Below are 26,055 nucleotides of genomic sequence, written 5' to 3' on the forward strand. Positions count from 1 at the left end.
CACTAACCCTATCATCAAGAACTTTTAACAATTCCTACTCCTTCTTAACCGACGTTTTGAAAGGTCTTAAACCTAGTTTTGTATAATATCACAAAAGCAAAAATGCTTACATGAAAGCTATACCTGAAGAACTGGTCTCTTATACCCAAAGACTATATTTTGCTTACTCAACAAGTAAAAATACAGGTATTCCTCAACTTAGGACCGCAACTGGGACTGAACCTCTGTCACGAAGCAATGTAGTTGTCACATAATCACACTCCTTAGTGACAGCACTTCCAGGGGTCCCAAATAAGATTAGAAATTGCAGAGCATATTCTTATCTTGGGATTGTAGATTTAGGCAGAGGTTTGTCCTCCGAGCTTGCTGGTTGGCTCCCAGACTTTTTGTTACTAAACTAGGTAACATCTTCAGTTTGGGTGAAGTGTCTTGTTTGTTTATATAGGTTCTGGGTTGTCGGTTAGTCTTGTGATTGTCATGTAGTTTGATAACAAAATGTCCACAAGTCAAGCAGCAAGCTCAGAGGACAAACCACCGGGATAGACGTAAAGTAAATAAGAGGATTTAATGAGGCCTGTTTGTGAAATTTTAATTTTGGTGTTAAAATTTAAAACATTAAAAAGATTTTTAATGTTTATGATTTTAGGATATACTGAACAGTCAGGTGAAAAAGAAAGCAAACCCTCCTTGAATTCTAGACTTTTACATATCAGGACATAGTAAAAATCATCTGGTCCTTAACAGTACTTAAAAGTAAGTAAATACAATCTCAGATGAACAACACATGATATATTACACCATGTCATCATGGCTTTTCCATTTTGACTTTATTTTTGTAAAATAAATGATGATATGATGCAATGTCAGGATGCAGTCCCACAAAGGATTTCCACACACATACACCTATGCATGGAGGGAAGAGGAATTGCTTCCCTGCCAGCTTCCCAACTGATTTTCTGGAGAAGCCAACAGAGAAGATTGTAAATGCCAATTACATGATCATGGGGTGCCTGGCAATTGGTCATAAGTGCAAATTGGTTGCCAAGCACTCACTTCACAATCATGTAGCCACTGTGACATTTCACAAGAACTTTATAATTTGAATATACCTAAAGCTTACTTAGTTCTTTGAGATTTACTGTCTTCCATGGGATTAAGCTTCTTTAGATTTCAAGTATCCTAAAACATATCAATGCAATGTTCTTGTTTCACAGAGATCCTTATAGCTGTTTTACTGCCTGTACTGCCTTGGAACAGGTGCTTTACAGCCGATAAAATATTTTCAACTTTAATAAAGCTTTGTACTGGATCCCCTTGATCACACGATCACATTTACTTGACAAGTGTTTGCATTTATGACCAGTTGCCAAATATCTTGCAATCATTTGAAAGTCAATGGGGAAGCCAGCAGAGAAGGCTACAAGTGAAGGGGAGGTTGAAAAAGGTCTGTTCCCTTAGCATGCTGGAAGGAAAATCTGATCTGGCGAAAATGCTACTGAACGCCATTATTCATATGATTGTTCTCCCTAATGGGGCTGGGAAGGACCAAGACCTCCGAAGTATGGTGGAAGGCCCCTGTCCTTACCCTACCATGTTTTGGAGGCACAGGCCCCCTCTCCAGCCCTCCACTTAATGACTCATGTATTCACTTACCAACTGCAACTGGGAGAGTTGAGATTGTGGTTACTGAGCAAAACAACACATTATTTAATGGCCACTTTGCTCAATCACAGAGATTTCAGGCCTCTGAGTGGCCATCGGACTATCAGTACAATACCAATAACTATAAAACCTTTTATAGGCAAGATTTGGTATCTACTTAAACTCCCAAAGCAGACCTTTCACTGAATTTACTCCCCATCATATATCCCAAACTTCTATCAGCAACTGTAACAATGTAAATAAATAAAGATACTGAGAGAAAACTCAGAAAAACCTAATGTGATTAAAACCAATTTGAATAATCGCCTAAAATATTCAAACTAAACTAAAAGTCATAGTTACTAACTGTGAAATACAAAGAGACAACGTACACATCCCTCTTAATTCAGAAAATTTGTTAATCTTAGCAATTGAAGCATAGGACAAGCTAACTGGCCTTAGCAGTTTTCTATGCCAAAAAAACACCAAAAACATTATGATTAGTGATATTAAGATTTGTTTAAAATGAATGGTACAAAATTCAAGGAAGGAAAAGCAATTTTCTCTTTCTTATCAAACTACAGGTGACCATCTAACTAAAGCCAAAACACATGGAAGTTCAACAAAACTTGAAGGACCATGATGTTATTTTATCTTTCTATGTGATTAGCTATTTTTAAAGTAAACACAGTAATAAATTCAAAAGAACCAAAATGATATGGCATAGGGTTTCCTGCCTAATCAGGGGGTTGGACTAGAAGTCCTCCAAGGGCCTTCCAACCCGTTTCCATTCCATTCCATTCCATTCAAATGTTAGGGCACCACCAGGCATTTCTCTTTGCTCAAACTAATAGGATATAATGTAGTATTTCTATTTTAAAAAGATATATAAAATACAATTGTAAATCTGCAAAGGATTAAATCTGTACTAGTCACTTCAGGGAGAGACATAATCAAACACAGATAAAAAGAACAAGAGATAAATCTATTTTTGTTTATCAATGGCAGGCAAATAATAAGACACATCGTTTGAATATTTTAACTTACTTGTTACTTGCATCTGTAGTCTTCCATCAAAGTTATTACTGCTTCCAGATGTTGGGGAGGCTGCAGCCATATCAGAGGATGCACTTTCAGCCTATTGAAGAGGACAAAATATTTGACTATATGTCCCCACTATTCTACTAAAATTGCAATTAATTGATAATAAATTCATGAATCAGGTTTAGTTCCTATAAGCCTATTCTATTAATATTATATTCCTTGTAGTGTTTATCAATGTAAGTAATGTTTACATATCTTTTTTGAAATTATTGTCAAAAATGTTTATTTTTATTTGTGTTTATGTTTTATTTTTAAGAAAATAAACAATAACTCTAATCTCATACTTCAGGTCTTCATCACTTAAGCAACCATTCAAAGTTACAATGGGCATCCTCAGCTACTTATGACCTGTTTTTAAAATTCAAATGCCCACATGCAGTCACATGATTGCATTTTGGGCACTTGGCAACTGACTGACACTTAGGGCCATTTACAGCATCCCAGGCACATGACCACAATTTCTGACATTTTTTGTCAGTTTCATTTCTAGTCCCCCCCCCCCCAAAAAAAGTCCATTGAGTATAATGGTTCACTTAACTACTGCAGCATTTGCTTAACAACCAGTGTTTACATAACAACCACTTCAAAAAAGGTTGTAATATCAGATGAAGTCACTTGCTAAACCACTTAATAATGGCTACAATGTACGACCATAAATCTGGATTAATTAGCCCTAAATCAAGAATTACCAATACCAGTGATGGCTAACGTTTTTCTCCTCGCACCGCACACAAAAAGGCTGTGCTATGCTTTTAATCAGCGTGGTCTTTCCTGAACAATTAAGGGCAGCCTCAATGTCCATTAGAAGTTCCTGAGGCAAAAGATCGTAGCTCAAAAGGGCGAACGCGGAAAGCGCTAAATCTAGGGCTAAAGAGCCCCGCAACAGCGCCTATGGCGCTATGTCACAGCAAGATATACTGTCGTTCTCTTCTATTGATGTCAAACCGATTTATATCACAATCCAACAATCTTTCCAAACCTAAGCTGAGAGGTCAAGAAAACGAGTCCTGTGAGCTGAGACTGAATTGAAAGACTGGGGACCATTGCCAAGGAGGCATGTCTTCAGAATTTCAATTCAATTAATGAACTAGCAGGCTAGAATAATGTATCCTGGACTCTCCCGTCGATACATGGAGAATGATACCATAATCAGGCAGGGGTATTACAAATAGCTTTTCAGGAAGATTGATGTGATCTAGGGAACTTATGCAGGTGGGATATAAACAGCAAACCAGTAAGTCATTTATTCAATGTTAATAGTCTAACATGCTACAGAGCTCTCTGTTATGCCTATCTTGTCCTGTGTAATACTGCAGGGAAGGTAGACTACTTTTGCACTGTAAATTTGCCTGTGTTTTAGAGGAACATGAGAGACTAGCCAACATGTTCCATCAATGCCCTTTCAATAATAACTTGTTCCCTGCCTTTGTAACTTTACCTGTTAACATGCCCTCTGAGAATGACTTTTGTTTGCTTTATAATATCAGATTGTACATATGTAATATTTAAGAAACCAGTTGAAAACAGACTTGAACAGCTGAATTTTTTTTACTGCCGCTACTGCTTTATACAGAAAGGGGTTAGGTATATAAATAAAAATATGTTTTTATTGTTTTATGTCTTGTTACCATGTAACTGGTTATTGACAGCAATAAAGTTATACATAAAGAATAATATTTGATCGCTGTTCTCAGGGTTCCTGAAAAGAAAATTTTATGTTTGTCTTTCCAAAATTCACCTAGTAGATTTCCTGTAACTGTTGACTAGACTGGTACCAGAACTTGGCCTTCTCTGGTTTTGCTTTATCATTAACAACAACAAAAAAGATCTGTATGAAATGTATGCTAACCAATTTATCTCAAACAAAAACAGAGAGAATTTACAGATAGTCCTTTACTTACAACCATTCAATGACTTGAAAGAAGGACTTGCAACTCTGATCCAAAGTTCCAACAACCAGGTCCCCTCTGCAGTCAAATGATTGCATTTAGGGCAACAGCCTCATTTAAATCCATTTGCAATATCCCACAGTCATATGACTATATTTTATGCTGTTTTTGTCAAAATACAGCACTTAGTTCCAGCTTTCAACAAAATACTGAGCAAACTATTGGCTCACTTACTGTCTGCCATATTGACTTAATGACCATTGCAAAAAACCATAAAATTGAGTCAGCCACATGACCCAAGTCATTTTACAATTGTCACAATGTAAGATCCTAATAGTCAGGCATCATTGTAGACATATGTCAAAGAAAACCTGTACTACATTTCTACAATTATGTTCCTCTTATTCTCAAATAAAAAACAAATAACATATTTTACTTTTTGCTCTCTTAAACTAAATTAGAATTATATATAGTAGTGGTATGCAACTATGTATTAGTTAAAATATAGAAAAAAATGGCTAAATATTGAGAAAAACTATAATTATAGTAAATAGGACAAAATTGTATAAGTAAAAACTAAACATAGTTTGATCCTAGGTTAATAATTTAAATATGTTACTGAATAATAATCAATTGAAAAACAGCTGACATTCTAGAATGCAAGCAGTTGTTTATTGTTAATATTAGCTAAGATAAAAATAAACTATTGATTTACTTTTAAAGTATTTATACCCAATTCTTCAGCTGAAAAGCTTTCAGAGCAGCTGTTATAATTAGTAACAACAGTTCCTGCCCTTAGGGTCTTATAATGTAAAAGGTATGAGACAAGTAAAATGATACTCCATATTTAGATTAATAATCCATATTAGTGAAAAAGTAAATGTTAGTAAATGTTACATATAAACCTTAACCTAAACTGACAAAATACTTTAGAGTGGATGTTAGCTCACCTTCAATATCTTGGTATGGGTGGTTTGTCCCCTCTACCATTCATCTCTTCACTTAATGCTATTTTTCTAACTGAAATATCAGAGCATAGCGCAGATCCATTGTAACAGCAGCTTGATTACTCATTTTTCCTTTTTTTTTTCATTCTAGGTCTCAAACCATAGTTCGAGTACCAAAACAGCAAAAACCACACCATTCCAAAGCAAACTGATCCTAATATTCCATATTGAATAATACATTTTGGAAACTGTACGTATTGAAGAATGTATATTAATTGATTTAATTTCAAACTAAGCTTTTGTACTAGTTGATATTATAGAAATGTCTACAATGTTATAAACTCCAGTGTTATAAAGCAAAGTGTAACACAAGAAGGAAAAACAATGAACTATCAAAAACCTATTCACAGATAATTAACCACTAAGCTCATTATACCACATTAAGACAAAGAAAGAACATTCTCTTTATCATTTTTCCAGATAACAGAATGTCAATACAGATATAATGTACCTTGCCAGACAAAAACACACAATCACCACCTCCCACAAGAATTTGGAAGTCTCAGAGGAAAACAAACCTCCTGCACTTGTATACAAGTTGGAAAGTATGTTATTTATTTAACCAACCTAAATTCTCATCAGTGCACATATCCACTAAGTCATCCACAACAGGTGACTATCCAGTCTTTCTAGAAAACTTCCAACAAAGGAAGTTTTTCACTACATTCTAGATAAATTGTTATATTGTTCAATCACTCTTACCATCAGAAAATTCCTCCTAATATTGAATGATTCTTTATTTCAACATGTTAATCATACTGCTCTTTTTCAAAAAAGAAATCCTCTCTTCCACATGACCTTTCCAATATTTACAAATCACTACTTTATTCTCTCCCCATTTTACTTCTCGCAAGTGAAATATGCCATGCTGATGTAACCATTCTTCATAATGCTTTCACCTCCTTACATCCAAGTAGTTCTGGTCTGAATTTACTCCAGTTTCTGTATGTCCATTTTAAGTTGAGGCACTCAGCAACTGACACAGAAGCCCTAATTCTTTCTCATATGCAGTGTCACTTTATAAGTCTTCTACTTTTTATAATATGTTAGCTTTTTCCAGTCGTCCAGCACCTCAACAGCTCTCTCGGAATTTTATTTGTTTTGCACGCCATTGCAAGTAACAAAGATTCCTGACAATTAACTTATTTTTTTAAAAAACCATAAAAACATATAAAATTGCAAAAAAAAATTAATTGTAAAAGCAATAACCAACAACAGTATATCACTATCATCTTTCAAAATAGCTTTAGAAATTTCAAACTTCTACAACTTTCCTGGTGTTTAATATTAGGGAGAAGAGTGTTACAGAAGTCATTAAGAAAAGCATGTTTCTAGGCTTCAGCTTCCCTCACATCCTAAAAAAATGAGAACCACTAATAATTACAAAGAAAATGCTAATCAGTTCTGCTTTCTCCCTATTCTGTCATTATTCCTCCACTTCCACTTTTACTGTACTTCAGACATATTAGAACACTCACAATCAGATCCAAACTCATGCTATATTTTGAATTCCTTGCTAGCCTTATTGTCTTCTGAGTTTTGTCTTTCTGACACAAAGAAACATCCTTACAAGCTTGAGGTACCAATTTCTTGTCTCAGTTATTGCTCCTCAGCTTGGTCTTATAATTGTTTCCCAGCTTGTCGCATCTTGGTCTTCATTCAATATAGATTCATATTTTTTTTTCTCACTGAGATCTTTCAAGCCTATACTTTTAATACACTTGGCCTTTGCTATCCACAGTCTTTTTATACATGCTTTCTCATATACATAATTAACAAAGAGTGTGGTGCCCCCAGCCTCCTTGCCTCTGACAGTGAAACGGAAGTCAGGGGCACCGTGCATGTCAATCCGGAGCTCATTGCTCAGCTGCCTTTCCCAAGGCCTCAGATAGCAAAAAAGAGGTGGGGGGGGCGACACATGCATAAATCTGGAGCTCATTTTTCAGCTGCAGAGGTCTTTCTGAGGGTTTCTGAGGGCAAAACAGAGGTCAGGTGGCAACACACATGTCAATCTGGAGCTTGTTTCTCGGTTCCTGAAGGTTTCTGATGATGAAATGGAGGCCGAGGGCAATGCATGCAAGGGGCCGCATAAGAAGTGGGCCAGCAAGGCGAGGCAGGTGTTGGGGCATGGGAGGCCTGGCTGCAATTGTACTAATGTAAGCAGGTGCAGGACACGAGGCAGCTCCACCCCCCATCCCTGTGCGCCTCCCATGCGCCACGCCCCACCTCATGCAACCAGGTAACCATAAAGTGGGTGCAGTCTTAATTAGTGCTTATTTTTCAGGTAAGGCTTATATTGGGCACAGACGTAAAAATCAAGCTAGGACTTATTTTTGGTGCAGGTCTTATTTTCAGGAAAATGAGATGCATACCAAATAATGTAGTTAAGAATGTTAAATCAGTGGACCAATTAGGCAGACCAATTGAACTGTGCAGTTTTAGGTAAAACCAGGTATCACAGAAGTAATTATGTTGTTTGTTTTTTAAAAATAGTCCTTGGAAAATTATGTACTACAAAGATTGTATGTATACAACCAGTGACAAATAAACAGCAGTGGTAAAGTAGTTATTGAGACTGAAAACAAATGCCTTTGCTACCCTGTGCTCTGCCTCAAAGACTCAAATATTCCTAAACTGCTTTGCATATCTTAAATCTTCCAATACCAAAAAGACATTTTAGCAAGTGATCATCTAAGAAGCAACTTGTTTGGTCAGATCAACAGTTATATAGTCCAATAATTTAGTCAAGTATTCCATTTTTCCCACTGGTCAAAGGTATGTTATTCCAGGGCAGCGATGGCGAACCTTTTTTGGCTCGCATGCCATAAGTTGGGGGAGCGCAGGGGGGTCGTGCGTGGGCATGCCACACCCATAATGCAATGTGAGACCCCCCCAGTGCGCATGCATGCATGACAGGCCCCCCCATTTTTGCATGCTTTTTTTGCACTCCCCAGGCTCCAGAGGCTTTATAGGAGCCTGGAGAGGTCGAAAACAGCCCCCCGCCCCTCCCCAGCGGCCCTCTGGAGGCTTCAAGGACCTTCAGGAGGCTTCTCTCAAGCTTCCAGAAGGCAAAAAAAGATCCTACGAGGGCCATTTTTAGTCCTCCAGAGCCTTCAGGGACCTTCAGGAGGCTTCCCTGAAGGCTCCGGAGGACTAAAAATGACCCTACAAGCAAACCTCTTAGTGTCATTCTTAGGGAAGGCTCCTGAAGGTCCCTGAAGGCTCCGGAGTGCTTAAACCGACCCTACGAGCAAACCAGAAGTCCGTTCCCGTACTTCCGGTTTGCCCGTAAGGCTATTTTTTTTGAGCTCCGGAGGCATCCGGGAAGCTCCTGAAGCCTCTGGAGGGCCTCCGGGGTGGAGGCTCTTTTCGCCCTCCCCAGACTCCTATAAAGCCTCTGGAGCCTGGGGACAGCAAAAAATGGCTTTAAAAAAGGCTGAACTCAGCTGACCAGCACGCCGCTGGCCAGCTGACAGGGCAACGCCTCACGTGCCCTGACAAATGGCTTGGTGTGCCACCTGTGCCATAGGTTCGCCATCCTGGTCTTAGACATAATTCATCAGGATTGTATTAGAACTTGCGCTTAGTTTCATGGTTCATATATGAAGCAAAATGAAAGAGTATCGTTTACTAAAAACAAAAGGCCATCACAGCTCTTAGATGAGAGATAAGGTTTTGGGGTCAAATAGTGAGATTGCTCAGCATACTTAACCCACTAGCATTAATGCAGAAGTAAAACACATTGCTATAATAATTTAAAAAGAAACGTGAAGAAATTTATCTCTTCCTTAACTTTCAGAGAGTGAAATCAGAAAACTAATCAAGAATTTACTCCACAAGGCAAGAAACATTCCTAGTATATCTATTTTATTTTGGACACTTAAGCCAAAACATAATCCAACTTGAGCTTGACTCTTAGACATCATAGGCATCTCCATGTATTGTTACCAGATAAAGCAAGTTTTTTCAAGCAAAAAAGAACTTAAAATTATTTTTTAAAAGTTCTTAATGATTTTTGTCTTTCATAAAAATGCAGAAAGGTCTACTGATATTGATTGCATAGCCAGTTTAATCAGTATACCAGTGATTTAACTTTCAGAAGCCTACCAGGATTATTTGACATGGCCATTTTAAAAACTATGCATTTTAATCAAATGTATAGTGTAAAATGAAACTTTTAAAATATTCTCCAAAAATATGTAGATCACAGGTTCTTTTTTCTGGAAACATTGCTGAACAGAGCAAAATATTAAATACAAATCCTAACTAAAAATGCTACTAATGCTATACTATACTATACTAATGCTATACTAATACTTTTCTGGTTTGACTAGAAATATATGATAGAATATTTTTCCTCAGTACAAAACTATTATTTAGGTATACCAACACTTCGATAGTTATTTGTTCTAGGAATCATGACTGAAAGAACAAGATAACATATCAAGTCCTGAAAGCATACTGAAACAGTCAATTCTTTATTTCTTCATTAAAACTCAGTAGCAGGAGAACTGAACCAATCGCTGAAGGAAAGTTTTTCTTGATATGCCAGGCCATGTAAATTTGACTAAATACATTATGAAGAATAGATCTTGTACTTTATAAAGCCTTGGTAAGGCTACATTTGGAATACTGCATCTAATTTTCTATGCCACAATGTAAAAAAGATGTTGAGATAAAGATTGCAGAGAAGAGAAACAAAGATGATTAGGGAACCCAAAGAATGGTTGCTGGAACTGGATATGTCTACCGTGTTTCCCCAAAAATACGATAGGGTCTTATTTTCTTTTGCCCCACGAAATATGGCCTTGGGCTTATTATCAGGGAGGCCTTATTGTTTTGAGGTTGCCGGGTGGCTGGTCCCTTGCAAGCGGGCTCCCAAAGAGCCAGGCACAGCCTCAGAGGCGAAGCCATGAGGTAACCATGCTCACGAGCAGCTGCCCAGCAAATCCCCTCTCCAACCAGGCAGAGCACCATTCACTGACCTAGGGGGTATCACTAAGGCTCCAAGTCATGTGATGCTCTGCCCACCCCCCGAGCTTGGCACATTCGGGATATCCCCTAGGTCAGTGCATGGAGCTCTGCCTGTCTGGAGGGGGGGTGTGAGTGCCTGTTCAACCCCCAGCCTTACCAAGCCCTTGCGCAGCTCTCCCAGGGCACTGCTGCTGGCCGGCGGCGGCCACTGCCGCCACACTCCAAGCATAACTTCCAAACTCTAAAACTCAGGGCCGAGTATTCCAGCATCGGCCGCTCTAGGAGTGCTCTCTATGGTGGACCGGCTGCCGGACAGAGAGTCTTCTGGACAGAGAGTCTTCTGGGCAGAGAGTCTTCCAGCAGCCGGTGGGTTGAATTTGATTGGTTCTTGCTATTTTATCTCTGGGCCTGACACTTCATCTTCTTGTAATGACCATCTTCTAAGTTATTTTGGATACTGACATCTTTATTGCACAAAATTTCATAAGCTCCATATTTGTTTGATCTTCTTAATCAATTAAGGGCAAGCAGCCTAGCGGGGGGCAGAGGAGCAGGACAGACCAGTCATCCATACCGTCCTTCATCAGCCACAGCAGATAGGGACAGTGAATGCCGGCAGTGGGCACTCGAGAAGCAATTTGAGAAGGCCCAGCGCCAGGCAGCTCAAACCACTCAGCAGGCCCCAGCTCCAGTAGCGCCAACCCCTTCCCTCCCCTCTATTGGGGACCCCCTGCAGGTCATTGAAGAGGAGGTGGAATCCCAAGATCTTTCACCTGACATCTCCATGGCAGACCCAGGTTCATCAGTGCCTTCCTTTGTTTCTGAAGTGGCCCCTGGGGCCATGGCGCAGCCAGATGGGAGGGCTCCAGCTCCATCTTTCATAGAAAAGTCACCCCCCTCTCCCAGAGCTGAGTCCAGGATCGACCAAGAAGTCTGAGCTTTCCGTCCAGGCGCAATCTCTCAGGGCATCGCAGAAGGGCTCCAGAAAAGAGATCATGCTTCAACTAATCCAGCTCCACCCCAGGCAAGGAAGGAGGCGCCCAGCACTACCCACAGGGTACGCCACCCTTCCTTGGAATCCTCAGTGGTCAGTGAGGCTTCGGCATGGGAAGACCCGGAGCAGGAGGAGCAGGAGCTGTTGGAGGACGAATATCTCCCCCCAGACGTCCCTGCTTTCTCTGGGCTCTTTAAGCCCACCCTCTTTAAATCTATTCTGCACAAAGCCAAGGCCACTACTCAAGTGGGCACCAAGGCCCAGGCTGCCCAAGGTTCAGCTGAGCCTTCAGTGGCTAATCCTAATGAAAGCATGTTTAAGTCTTAGGCCCCACCACAGGAACTGGTTCCGGTCCCCAGCCTTTTCCTGGATGTAATTCAGCGACAATGGGTCTAGCCGGGCTCCCTTGCCACGGCTAGTGGTGGGGATAAGAAGTTATACTCAGTGGAACCTGCACTGGAGGACATCTTAACTCTGTCTTCAGTGAACCCTTCAATAGCGGCCCTCATTCCAATCCTGTTCTCACAGCAGACCTGATGGAAGGTCTTAAGGCAGAGGACAAAAAGGCAGAGAAGGAAGGCCTGCCATAAGACTCATCAAGCGGCAGCATGGGCCATTAAGGCATCTTCCTCTACTTCGTTCTTCAACAGAGCTTCCATCATTTGGCTGAGGGAGTTGCAGGCTAAGCTCCCAGCGGGGGATGCTCACCTCTGGCAGGAGTTACATAGATTATTGGAGCAGCCCAATACTCTGCCGATGCCTCTCTTAATGCAGTGAAATTCGCCTCGAGGGCACTGGCCTCCAATGTCACATCCAGATGCCTCGTGTGGCTTCGCCACTGGCAGGCTGACCAGAAGAACAAGTGGAAGCTTGCTTCTGTCTCCTTTAAGGGAGCCAAACTCTTTGGGGAGGTCCTAGATCTGTTCCTGATCGAATCTAAAGACAAACGTAAGGTACTTCCCACTCTGAACAAAAAGCAAGAGCGTAAGTCCACTCCCTATTCCAGGAGGCAATCCTTTCATTCCAATGATTCCTCCTCCACTGCCCCAAGATCATATAATTAATCTTCCGATCGCTCCCAGGACAGACAGTCCTTTTGGGACAGGGGCAGGCAGCAGTTTAATTTCCACAAATCCAACCGGGAGGGGGCTCTCACAGACCCTTCTGCAAATCCAACAATCACCTCCCATCGGGGGATGGCCCCAGCTGTTCGCCTCCTATTGGGAGCAGACGGTGGACAGCTTCAAACGGTCAGGGAAGGACTGTCACTGGAGTTCCTCTCCCCACCTCCAAGGAACTTCATTCAATGCCCCACCCCCTCTTGTCGTCTCAAAAGAGAGCTCATGGCCCAGGAGATTCATCATCTCCCGGAGATAAATGCCATAGAGCAAGTACCATCCGACCAGGAGAGGAAGGGATTTTACTCCATTCACTTCCTGGCCCCCAAGAGCTTAGGGGGGTGGAGGGCAATCTTGGACCTCAAGTTCCTCAACCGTCACATCGCGTACAAGAGGTTTAAGATGCAGTCCCTGCAAACCATCTTTGCAGGGATTCACCAAGGGGACCTCCTGACATCCATCGACTTAAGGGGGGCTTATTTACACATCCCAATTCGGCCATAACATCGAAGGTTTCTGCTGGGTTTTTTTGCCAGCCGACACTATCAATACAGGGCCCTACCATTCAGCCTGTCATCTGTGCCCAGGACCATCAGAAAAATTTTGTCAGTAGTCGCAGCGCACCTCAAGTGCAGACCCGTAAGGCTCCAATGTTACCTGGACGACATTCTCATTCAGTTGTCGTCCAGGAGACAGGCCTTGCAGGACCTCCACATCACCATGACGTCCCTCCGCAGCCACAGGTTCTCCTTGAACCTAGAAAAGAGCCACCTTTCCCCGACTACCAAACTTCTCCACCTGGGGTGATGATAGACACTTCCACCTGCAGGGTGTCCCTCTCCCAGGACAGGATAGACAGCCTAGTCTCCCTAGCCCGCAGGGTTCAAGGGTCGAGGCAGGTCCCAGTGCTGCTTCTCTCACAATTGCTGGGGAAGATGATTTCGTGCATCTCTGTAGTTCCATGGTCACGTCTGCATTCCGGGGAGTTGCAGTGGTTACTCCTGCCCCATTAGAGATCCAACAGAAGCAACTCCACCATGAAGGTCAGTCTTCCTCCAGCAGTCAGAAGGTCCCTCAGAGGGTGGCAATCAGCCGCTCTTCAAAAAGGTCATCTTTTCAAGGAACCTGAGAGGATTGTCATCACGATTGATGCCAGCCTTGCTGGCTGGGGCGCACACATAGAACTTCGTGTGACTCAGGGCAGGTGGTCCCCAGGCGAGACGACTTGCAGCATCAACTTCCTAGAGCTAAGGGCAGCCAGGCTCACACTGCGTCATTTTCAACAGGGCATTCTGCACCAGCACGTGCTCTTGATGATGGACAATGTGACCACCAGGGCCCACATAAATCGCCAGGGCAGCACAAGATCCAGAAAGCTCTTGGGGAAGGCAGAGGCCCTGGGCAGGTGGGAAGAGCGTCACATCGATTCTCTCCGCTCTGATCACATCTCGGGGGTGGACAACACCCAGGCTGACTGGTTGAGCAGAACCACCATAGACAATGAAGAGTGGAAACTATACCCAGTCCTGTTTTGCCAGTTGTCTCGCAGATTCAGCACACCAACGGTCGGCCTGTTTGCCACTAGCGAGAACACACAACTCCAGTGGTTCTTTTACCGCTTCCACTTACTTTGAGCTCTTAAAACATTTCACTTTTCCCCATATTTTTCTCCCACCTATCAGTTCCACTGACAAAAATAGTTAAAACTACCATGCAACCTACCTAATTCGTATCCCGACCCATTTTTTATTTATTATGTTTGTTGGTGTTGTTTTTGTTGTTAGTTACAAAGTCGTGTCAGACCCATTGCAATCTCATGTATAATGTTTCTCTAGGCCTCCCTATCCTCTATCATTCTCTAGAGTCCATTTAAGCTCATGCCTACTGCTTCAGTGACTCCATCCAGCCACCTCATTCTCAATTGTCCCCTTCTTCTTTTCCCCTCAATCTTTTCCAGCATTAGGCCCTTCTCCAGTGAGACCTTCCTTCTCATTAGGTGGCCAAAGTATTTGAGTTTCATCTTCAGGATCTGGCCTTCTAAAGAGCAGTCAGGGTTGATCTAGTCTAGGACTTGATCGCCTTGCAGTCCAAGGGACTCTTGGGAGTCTTCACCAGCACCATAGTTCAAAGGCCTCAATTCTTTGGCACTCAGCCTTTCTTATGGTCCAATTTTCACAGCCATACATTTGCAACTGGGAAAACCAGCTATTATGTTTACCATGTTTACATTTATTCATCTCCGTACAAAGTCATCTCCATGTCCACTATCCTCTTTTTCCCCTTTGAGCTCCAATATATGTCTTTGCTTCTGATAGCTTTTAAAAGAAGTTAAATTAACAAACTAAATGAAATTCTACTCTTCTTTTGGATTTCTTTTTGAAGAGAATGATCTAAATCTCAGGGAAGCATGGAATAGTAGGCATTAATGCTGCTTTAGCTATTAATTATGATCAGTGCCCCCCTCCTCAACTGGACTAAGCTATTGCAAGAAAGCTCGGTTATGGTGGTGAAAACTTTACTGTTTTTGATGTCAATAGAGGAATAAAGCTAATTATATCTGCTCTGATGAAGGCCAGCCTTTCATTCTTTCTAGTGAATAGTGTAGCAACAAACATTTTACAACACTGTAGCACAATGACTTATTTTAAGGATAGGAAACTTGCTCTGGAAGCTTTATCAGCTGAAAAATAGGACATAAATACTTGAAGTAAATAAGTATGGTCATTCCACTGAATCTGCTGCATTTTGGTTTCTATCTGTCTCTTCTAAACAACTTTCATCATTGTTTAAAAAACATTGTTTATATTTAAAAACTGGTATCTGTACTGTCTTCATCCTTTTTGCAGTACTGTATTTTTTATATTGCAAAGTTGATTAAAATATGAATTAGGCTACAATAGTTCTTTAAAACAACATGATTTATAGCTTAGTGTGGCTTAGTACAATAACTGAACCTAACCTTCATGAGACTTTGTTGAAATAACAGAGAATTGCATAAGAAATGATGCTGCTTAAATATTCAAATACTTGTGTTTCTGTTTATTCATATTTAGATCTGTAATTTGAAAAGGCCATCAACATTTGAACAGAACAAGCAATTACATTCAAATCCCGCTTGCTTCATTTTGTCTCATTAGCAATAATTTCAGAGTTCTGCAAAACTATTACCTAGTCAAAGAGTAGCAACTTTTCTAATTTTCCATATCCATTAAAATCTACCTTATCTCTAGCTACTAGTGTTTTGAATTATGCTCAGAAAACAAAAATCAGTAATGCTATTTTAATACTGCCAAAATAAATTCTACTTTTTTTAGTTTCCAAGCATATAAAACAATTAACTTGATAGTATGCTTCATTTAGCTCAGTGAGACTAATCTTTATGTCACTACTATAGTTATAAATATAGACACTAAACTGCAATTAGTCACTATATTATGTTTCAGTTGATGTTTATAAGTAATACACCATGTTGCACTGTAGCACATTAACATAGATGCTAACAAGACATATGTACTTATGGCAACGCTCTCTTTGTTTCAAATATTATTAAGCTATAAATCTAACTTTAAGAGAAGTCTTAGACTGGGAAGTAAAAAAAATCTCAGAAGGATGCAAAAACAAACCACTTCCATACTATTGCCAAGAAAGCCTAACAGATATAGTCATGTCATCAGTACTAGCTGAGCTTGACTTGAATACATCTGTATCTTTTAAAATTACATATTTTTCTTTCTTTTTTGAAGTGTCATTTGCCACCAGCTTTTATACATGTTGAAATGGAAATAAATCCTGCTAACAGTACTTGGTTTTGTTCCCAGTATTGTAACTGGAAAACTTCACTTGATTAGTTTCTGCTAAAGAATAGTAAATCGATCACATATAGTACAGAATTCTTAGTGGGTAGGAGCTAAGTTAGTCCATATCTCAACTTATTATTAAGGTAAATTACCAGCTAAATAAGCAATATTTTGAAAATTAATATTTTTTGTCTTTTTTAAGTGAGAATTGTGACTACAGAGATGACAAGCTGGAGGAAACAATATTTTTATGTTTAATAGTGATAAAAACAAAACTATGGCAATTACAGCCTGTTAATGAAGAGTGACAAAGACTACTGCCCAAAATTCCTATTCCACAAGTACCTGTGCATTTTATTATCTTAAAAGATGACCTATATGTAGTTAAAATAAATCAGTTCCATACTGTAGGTTAGATCTGAACCTAAAAACATTTAAGACACTAATCTGCCAAAAACAATTGAAAACATGTTTAAGATCTAGGACATATTATTCCAAAATGTGGTAGATATTCCTGAGCAAAGCAAGCCTTAATGGAAAGCCGTGTATCACATTACAGTGCTTGATAAAAAGACAAAAATAAAAAGTTTATTCAATAAATTTTAAATAAAACTTTATTAAATAAAACACTTCAACCTCAAACAATTGCATAAAGCAGAATCAAGTATGACTTGAATACTAATATCCACCAACCCATTCCAGAAGACTAATGTCACATCAACTTCACTTTAAAATGCAGAAAGATTTTAGTCTCAAGACTTCATTATTCGGGTTTCAGAAGAATGCTATTAAACTTATTACATAATGCTTTTTTCCTACCATTTCAATCAATGCTACACCCCTGCACTTTTTTATTGAAAACAAGTCAGGGACTTAGAAAGCTGTTTTCAAATCAGCATCGGCACTATCTAGCCAGCTACAAAAAAATGTTCAAAAGTGTGTGGAAATGGGGAATATTTTGGTAAGATATAATCAAACCCTTCCAGGCCTTCAGCCTTCTAGCAGCAATATGCTCTACACTTGGAGAGAAAAGCTGTATTACTGTATGCAGTATTTTGGGGCAAGGGTGGGGGGGAGGGGGTTGCACAGAGCAATCGAGCACAAGAAACGCTGCAGAGTTAAAGCAAGTCATCCTAAAGTGAGACACTCCTTTTCCTCATCACCTCCTGCCCAGAAATAAACACCAAACAAACATAAGGACAGAACCCAATATCCCCCCCCCCCCGTCCTTTGGATCCAGAAATAAGTCACCCCTGGTGTGGCCAAAATGCTTCCCAGGGCACCGGGCGCCTCTGCCAATCAACGCTATTAACGGGGTTCAAAGTTCAGCCCTCAACCTGGCTCGTCTCCCACGGCCCGCCTTTACCCTGACCCCCTCCCGGCAGTTAAAGACCTAAAATGCGAATAAACAAGGTGACACCAGGCCAAGGAGCGAGCCGGATCTGTGAAGAGAAGGCTGGCAATCAGCCTCTGCCCTCCGGGTTTCCCTTGAACAAGCCGGGCGGGGGGGGGAGCAGAGGGCAGATCTCGCCCTCCTCTCCCATTTCTTCAGTCGGGACGTCACGAAACCGAGAGGGGTCTCCGAGGGGCACAAACACGACCCTCAAAAGAAGCAATAGCGTCTCTTCCCCCCACCCCTCCTCGTGTGTGTGTGTGTGTGTGTGTGTGTGTGTGTGTGTGTGTGTGTCAGGCCCCCCCGCCAAGGAATAGAATAGCAGGGGCGAGACTACGGCGGCGGCGGTGGCTACGCAGCCTATTTATTTGTCAAGAGTCAAAGCTGGCTGAATGGCTGCTTTTCCTCTCACTCGCTCGGTTCTTACCGTGGCTCGGAGCCCAGCTGCGAAGTAGTGCCGCCACCGCCGCCCCCCTTTTCTCTCTCTCTCTCTCTCTCTCTCTCTATCTGACAAGAGGGGTTGGGTTCTCCTCAACCTTCGGCACCGCTCCCAACCGTCGGCACCGTCGCCGTCTCCGCCGCCGCCTTTAGCGCCGCTGCCGCCCCAGCGCAACAAAATGATGCCATCTCACAGCAGCGGCATCGGAGCCTCTCCTAACAGGAGAGCGCGCTCTCGCGCTCGGGCTCCCGTCTGCCCCTGGCGGCGCGCGCCTCAACCGTCGAGGAAGCGGGTGGGGGGGGAGCAGGCGAGACAACCCCTAAAGCCGTCAGGGGAGGGCGAGGGGTGTGTGAGGGAATGGATCGAGACTTCAGGGCAAGGGAGGAAGAGTACGCACGCGCAACATCCGCCGCCTAGCCAAGGAACTGAAGTGACAGAGATGGTAGTTGCCAATGCAAAGAGCGGCCGCGCTTGATTTACTGCTCCCCGCTGGAGCAGAGGTCATGGACTGAACCACTACGTGTGAAAGGTAAAGGGGTGACATCTGAAAGTGAACACTGTGTAGCCGGGTAACATTCATGTCTCGCCCATCCCCGGTACAGTTCGGACTGAACCAATTGAGAAGAAATCGAGGAGGGGCCGTTGTCACAAACGTAACGAGAAAAGCTGGGAAGTAGCAGTCGCTTGTACCTCTTTAGGGCAACCTATTACTTAATTAATATTTATTGGATAGATCACATTATTCAACCAGTTGACCGGATAATCTGTTATCTTTAGCCTACAAGGTGTACACAGGTCTTTAGCCTACAAGGTGTACACAGGTCTTTAGCCTGCAAGGTGTACACAGTAACAAAAGTGAATTGGTACACACTTTGTATAGATGGATGCCTGTGAGTAAAGCCTACTGAACAAAATAAAATCTGCTGAACTAGTTACAAGGCAGGCTAAATATTTTTGTCTAAATTGTTTACCTATAAGTCACTTTATGTTATATATAGTAGATAGAAAACATATCTGTATATACGTATCTATATCTAATATCATCTATTAATATTAAGATGGAGAGGAAATCTTAAGGAGCTTTGGGATAAATGTGACACTTTGGTTAAAGTTGCATACGATTAAGCTATGTAGCAAGAAGCGGATAGAGAAAGAGTGAGGAATGCTATCTAGGCCACTGAAACACTAATAGACCATTGAAACAATGACACTTAGTCCATCATCAAAGTATTTTGGTACCAGTCCACCTCACAGACTGTCTTCTGCCAACCTAGCAGTTCGAAAGCATGTAAAAATGCAAGTAGAATAAAAGGGACCACCTTTGTTAGGAAGGTAACAGTGTTCTGTGCACCTTCGGCATTTAGTCATGCCAGCCACATGACCACAGAGACATCTTCGAACAGCACTGGCTCCTCGGATTTGAAACGGAGATGAGCATGGCCCCCTAGAATTAGGTATGACTAGGACATATGTGCGAGGGGAACCTTTACATTTACCTTACCTTTCTCACAGGGAAAAGTGGGCACATCCTGAGTGTGTGTCTATACACTGCATATACCTTCTAGTTGATGCGATGGAGCTTGCAAAGTCCTGAATAGAGACTCCAAAATGAACAGAATAATATAAGCATCCTTTGGGCAAAGTATTAGTACTGTACAGGGTACAAGGATGATGAGAGGGTCTGAATGTGGGACAGGTCATTATTTTATCAGGAGTGGATCTTAAGAAAATATGGACATGGAATCCAAGGAAAGAAGAAAGAAAAGGCAAAGACAAAAATGGTTCTGTATAAGAGTTTGTTTCTATTCACTTTGTTAAATAGATGTAAGGCATTTAACATATGTAACCAGTAACACTGAAGTGCTTAAGAAATGTGTTTGCTGAAACTAGAAGAAATAGAAAGGGTCATGAAGATTAATCAGTACAAAAACTATGCTAGTTTGGTTGGTCATACAATTCAGAGAATGAATCGGATACAATTGCAAACCTAATATGTAAAACAAAAAGTGAATAGATTAAGAGAATGTAAACATTGTGGTTGGATGAAATTCAAAAACAGAGAGGTCACCTATATATTGTTGCCAGTGATGGGCAAATATGTCTAATTTCACATAGGTTGAGTAAATCTAAAGAATAGGACAGGGGGAGGGGGGAAAGAAGACAATGTTTAAATAGAGTATAGATGGTCCTTGACTTACCACAATTCATTTAGTGACCATTCAAAGTTATAACTCTGAAAAAGTAACTTATGGCCATTTTTCACATTTACGACCTCATGGGTCTTGTGATGAAAATGACACTTGGCAACTGATTCATATTTATGACCATTGCAATGTCCCAGGATCATGTGATCACCCTTTGTAACCTTCTGAAGCAAAGTCAAGGAGGAAAGCCAGATTCACTTAAGAACCATGTTACTAACTTAACAATTGCAATGATTCACTTAACAACTGTGGCAGGAAAGGTTGTAAAATGCAGCAAAACGTACTTATTAAATGTCTTACATAAGCAACAGAAATGTTGGGTTCAATTGAGGTTGTAAGTTGAGGACTACCTGTAGATAGCAGTGGTATGTGATCAAACATTTTGTAAGAAAGACTGAAATGCTTAAAAGGATGGAGAAAGAAAGAAAAAACAAGTTGCCAAGTGAGAAAAAATATGCTCTACCTCTTTCAACTAGTCCCTTTTCTATTTCCTAGCATATAGTCCTCCCGAATGTATTAGTCCCAAAGTAGTATAACCCTTCTACCTAAAGCAAATGTCCCTTTGTACTCCACATAATTCTATCCAGTTTGCTGTCAAGTACAGATTTACAGATTCTGATCCAAACATTTTTTCTATTCAATGTTCTTGTTAAATTGACATCTGTGAAGACCTTGCATTACAGTAACTCACTAGATTTATTGATGTTTGTTTATAATATCTTCAAAATTGAAAGTGTAAAGCATTTTTCAGCAGGACTACATTTAGCAAACAGTACAGAATAGTATGCCAAGAAGCAATGCTCACATGAAAACTATGCAATTTAAGAATCTGCATGAAGCCTAATTGGTATAACCAAGTTTGGTGCAATATCTCATCATAATTTCACTGCAAGTGGGCCACAACAGTAGCAGTAGCAAAGTATATTTAAGCTAAATGTTGGTCCCATTATGCATGTTTGCATTGAAAGAGGGGAGGTTTTAAAAGATTAAAGTTAATTGAGGTATAGTATCAAGTTCTCCATATCATCATACATATGTTGAAAGAATAATGTGATTATTTAAAACAAACATATCCCATGGCATTGTTTATTTCCACAGGACAAACAGCATACCCATTATGGTGCCACATAACAATTCTGATAGAGGCCTGATGTTGCTGCTGTAACGCTAATATCAATCCTTTCCACAAGTCATAGCATTTTTGTAAAGATATGTGCGAATGAGCTAAGCCCAGAGACGTGCATATGGAACAGTCAGCAAAGAGATAGCATAGTCCATAGCTGAACATTAAGCAGGATAAGAGGCTCAGAAGACGCACACCCTAATATATTGAAGTATAAAGGAGACAGAGGAGGAACTGGACTTTTAGACTTGCAAGAGTCTGTTAAAATAGCCTTATAATAAAGTAGAATTAGCTTATATGGTTGTGTTTCGTGTTCTGGAACTATTCAGGTCCACTGGTAAGGCTAAAAAATTCTATAGTGATAATGTTTAATCTATTTTTTGTTCTGGACATATGTTGTTCCATAGTCAATTTATGATGTTCAGTTTCTTTTGCACATCTCATCTATGCTCTAGACATAAAGAAAAAGATACTTCAGCACTTATATAGATGAGAAACTTGTATCACTCTTCCACAATCACAAATCCTCCTAGCAGATTCCATTTTTTAACTTTTTTTAATTTACATCTATTAAGAGTATTAATAAAAGATTAATCAAAAGAAAAAAAGAACAAGAAAAACAATAGAGTGCAAGAAAAGAAAAAGAAAAAGAAAGTTAAGAAATACAGTATAGAAATAACTTATGGCCTTTTTTTAAACAGATAATAATATCTTTACTATTCCTCCTTCCTCTTAAATATTTTACAAATCCCTCATCCTCTCATTCTGTATTTTTCTTAATCTTCAAAGCCATAAATCATCAATTCACTTTTTTCTTCTTTCAACTAAAGGTTTGTGTAAGATTTCCAGACTTTCAAAAAAAAAGTTGTTATAATTTATCTTGTCACTAAATACCATATTTTTCAGAGTATAAGACACACCCTTTTCCCTCAAAAAAGAAGCTGAAAATCTGGGAGTGTCTTATACACTGAATACAGCATTTTTTGCCTCCTGAAACCCCGCCCTTCACCAAAATGGCCGTGCATAGTTTTTAGGAGGCATTCAGAGACTCCTGGGGGCTGGGGACGACAGAAATGAGCAAAAAATGGCCCGTTTTTTGCTCAATTTTGCCTCCCCCCCAGCCCCCAGGAGCATTCTACAAGCCTCCTAAGAGCTATTCATGCCCTTTTTTGACAAAAAATGGGCCCCTTTTTGCAAAAAATTGGCCGTTTTTTTGCTTGTTTTTGCCCCCTTCCCGGAACATTCTACAAACCTCCTAAGGGCTCTTCATGCCCTTTTAAAAAAAAAAAAAAAGTGGGCCCATTTTCACGAAAAATGGGCCATTTTTGGGAGGTTTGCAGTTTGCAACAACCTTTTTTTTAAAAATTGCCTCTTCAAAATCTTGGTGTGTCTTATACTTCGGTGCGTCTTATACTCTGAAAAATATGGTAAGTGAATGTCTCCATTTTTGCAAATTCTGTCATTCTTACAATCTTTTCCGCTGCTACAAGAATTTCATTATTTCTCCATCTAATGGGTTAAGTTTTGAAAGGCTTGTCATATTTAGAGCAAATAGCTGTTATGCCGAACACAGTTGCAGCACCATTGCCCTACATGCAAAGTCCAGAGAGAAAAAATGGCAGCCAACTAAACAGCAGAATTTGTCTGTAAAATATGCAAAGTCATTTCTCTGTAGTAGCTGATATCAGCATAACACTAAGCACACATAAGTTCATAGGGATGGGAGAAACTGCGCAAAAATCATAACGAATAGCATAACATCCCATTCCATACACTACATCTATGTGAAATGAATATCATTTAGTCATGAAAATAAATATCATGAGAACAAAGGGAGAATATCCTGTGTCTCTCATTACTAGTACTTTTCATTAGGCAATTTCAGTATGTGTTCACATTTATCTGGCTACCTAGAACAGAGAATGTTGGCATTAAAGGACAGTTACAATTGACAAAAATAAAAGTACATTAAACGTTATATTTGAACTGTTTTCAGTTCTGAAAATTGCTGTTTTAAATTGCTGTGCCTAATTATCCCAGCATGCAAGATGAGAAGGATAAGGTTAGAAGACCATGTTGCTGGGACTCATCATCTCAGCAGGACTGTATCTTTTCATTACACTACAAGGAAACATAATCTGCTCCATGTAGTACTCTTCCTTTGTAAATTGACCTTGAGGTGCCATAAAGGTTATATGCCAAAGCATAAATCAACCCATATTTAATTTCTCCACAAAGGGACTTCATTTAACCTTACTTGAAAAGTAGAATGAAAAACTGTAGGTCAGCAGGACACTGCAATCCAAATAACCTGTTAAAAGTTTTTTGAATATTAAAAAAAAAAACGATGTTTCTGTCTTTTTTGAAGATTTAGAATTAGAATTCACTACTACTCAAAAGCTAAAAATTGATTAAAGCAGTAATGCTGATGAAAGTAGATTAAAGTTACAACCATGATTTCAGAGAAATTAACAAAAATCTTAACATTTTGCTACATTGGTTTTTTGTTGTTGTTTTGTTTCTTTTAAAAATTAAACATTTACAAGGAGTAATATGGAATGTCTCTGTTTTAGAAATAGTTAATGATTAAGCAGCTTAGAAATATAAACAACTAAGTACTCAAATTCAACCCTCAGTTTTTGAGGGGGGAGAGCTATCACTTTATCTGCCCTTCATTTTAATTCATGGGACAAGACTTTTGAAGATAAAATGGGAGGGAAGAACAACCATGGAATATATAAGTGGAATATAAATTATTAATATATAAGGTAAATACTGTATAATGTAGTTATTACGAACTGGGCAGTGGTATATCACATGCTAGAAGTCTGATTCTAATTGGACAGATGTGGTTGTTTATGAGTAGAGTTAATATGTTTATAAAACAATACAAAGTAAGTACTAAATAAAACAAGAAAGCAAGTAAAAACAAAGGAAACTGGCATATAGCTGCTGGCATTGCTTTTTATCCTGTTCGTAATAGACAAGGGCTGCAAATATCAAACATTATAAATTTTAGTATTTTTTTGCAAAACAAAATATTTTTATACAGTCTCACCTCCAGAAATTTGTTTGTTGTTTATATCCCACAACCTACATGAATACTTTTCCCAAGATAAGTAACACAACAAATGTAGCTCTCAAATTCTGAGCCCTGGGAGGTCATTGAACTCCATTCAAGCACGTCATGAAATAGCTGCAAAACTTCTACAAGAATTTTAAATCACATCAGTGGCCTGTCTAGTTCAGAATTTAGTTCTGACAATTGCCAGCAAAAAGCCTATGAAAATAATACAAACAAGATATTTATTTGTAACAAATTTATATAGCTACCCAAGTCACACATAGGTGATTCCAGGTGGTTTATAAAAAAATTTAAAATTCACCATATAATAAAAGCCATTAAAAGAACCTTTCCCCATGGCAGCAACTGAAATTAGCCATTTGATGGGCTCCTTCTACATTCCCAGGTCCTCTGACAAAACCACATTTTCCAGCCTTTCAGAAAAGCAACAGTGGAAACATGCCAACAGTACCTCAGAGGGAACTATATTCCATAAGGAAGGGGCCACCACCAAGAAGGCCCTTCTTCATAGTCCCACTAATAACAATTCCTAATTGATACAGATTAAACTGTAGACTAAACATAACAATGCAGTACTTTCAGCTAAGGAAGCTCAATGGATGAGCCAAGTCCTCTCTCTCAGATAAATGTGGCCATTATTGTGGAGGAAAATTGGAGAGGAGATTTTTATATCCAGGGATTATGGTCTTGGAAGAAAGGCAATATATAAATCCAAACAAATAAAGAACACAAAATGGCAATTATGGGTCAAGACGTAGTGTAAATATAAGGAAAGGATAAAATATTACAATCAGAATATCTATTTTAACAAGAGAAATATTGCACTATTATTAAAGTAGCAACATTTTAATAACTTTATTCCACATTACACTTTTTTTTAACCCGTATGTACTCCAGGTAGAACCAAATCTGACGAGCAAGGAGGCTCCAAGATCCTTAGGAATGCTGAGATCAGGAAGAAAGGGTGGCATAATTATTTTATCAAGCCATCCAGGTTGGTGTGCATTACCACAGCTTGTGGGTAGTGAATTCCAAAGTTTGATTACCTGCTGTGTGACAAACAACTTCATTTTTCTTTCCAAATCTCCCATTATTCAGCTTCATTAGGTGATGCTCATTTTTTAATATAAGGAGAGAAGACAGAAATGTCCTCATAGTTTAGTCTCCACAGATATTTTTGTAAAGACTTCACCTCAAATAATGTGCATATAGTCCTTTATTTCTAAAGCCATCCAAACATTGATATAATTTGTGTCACTTGTTCAATAAATGTCTTTTGCATAATTA

At 39.8% G+C, this 26,055-nt stretch overlaps 1 protein-coding gene and 1 long non-coding RNA gene across 5 annotated transcripts in view; one reads left to right on the top strand and one right to left on the bottom strand.

Moving 5' to 3' along the window:
* The window catches only part of WWP1 (WW domain containing E3 ubiquitin protein ligase 1), a 67,694-nt gene that overhangs the window by 35,990 nt on the left and 5,649 nt on the right, over nt 1-26,055 (bottom strand). For 2 of the 4 annotated variants that reach the window (XM_087706893.1, XM_014069203.2), the window contains exons 1-2: nt 18,345-18,597; nt 2,689-2,779 (exon numbers count right to left, since the gene is read on the bottom strand). In XM_087706893.1, the coding sequence (XP_087563019.1) occupies nt 2,689-2,758 (70 nt within the window). In that variant the 5' untranslated portion in view covers nt 2,759-2,779; nt 18,345-18,597. Of the gene's footprint in view, nt 1-2,688; nt 2,780-5,584; nt 5,604-18,344; nt 18,598-26,055 lie in introns of those variants that run through there. The other 2 variants (XM_014069205.2, XM_087706892.1) reach the window with 2 other exon arrangements.
* The window catches only part of LOC148049156 (uncharacterized), a 53,263-nt gene continuing 45,813 nt past the window's right edge, over nt 18,606-26,055 (top strand). The window contains exon 1 of the long non-coding RNA XR_015695609.1: nt 18,606-18,885. This is a non-coding gene — a long non-coding RNA (uncharacterized LOC148049156). The remainder of the gene's footprint in view (nt 18,886-26,055) is intronic.

This window comes from Thamnophis sirtalis, unplaced genomic scaffold, assembly GCF_051295495.1.
Source record: "Thamnophis sirtalis isolate CommonGarterSnake01/CBP01778 unplaced genomic scaffold, rThaSir2_p1.2 scaffold_2, whole genome shotgun sequence".
Taxonomy (NCBI): Eukaryota; Metazoa; Chordata; class Lepidosauria; order Squamata; family Natricidae; genus Thamnophis; species Thamnophis sirtalis.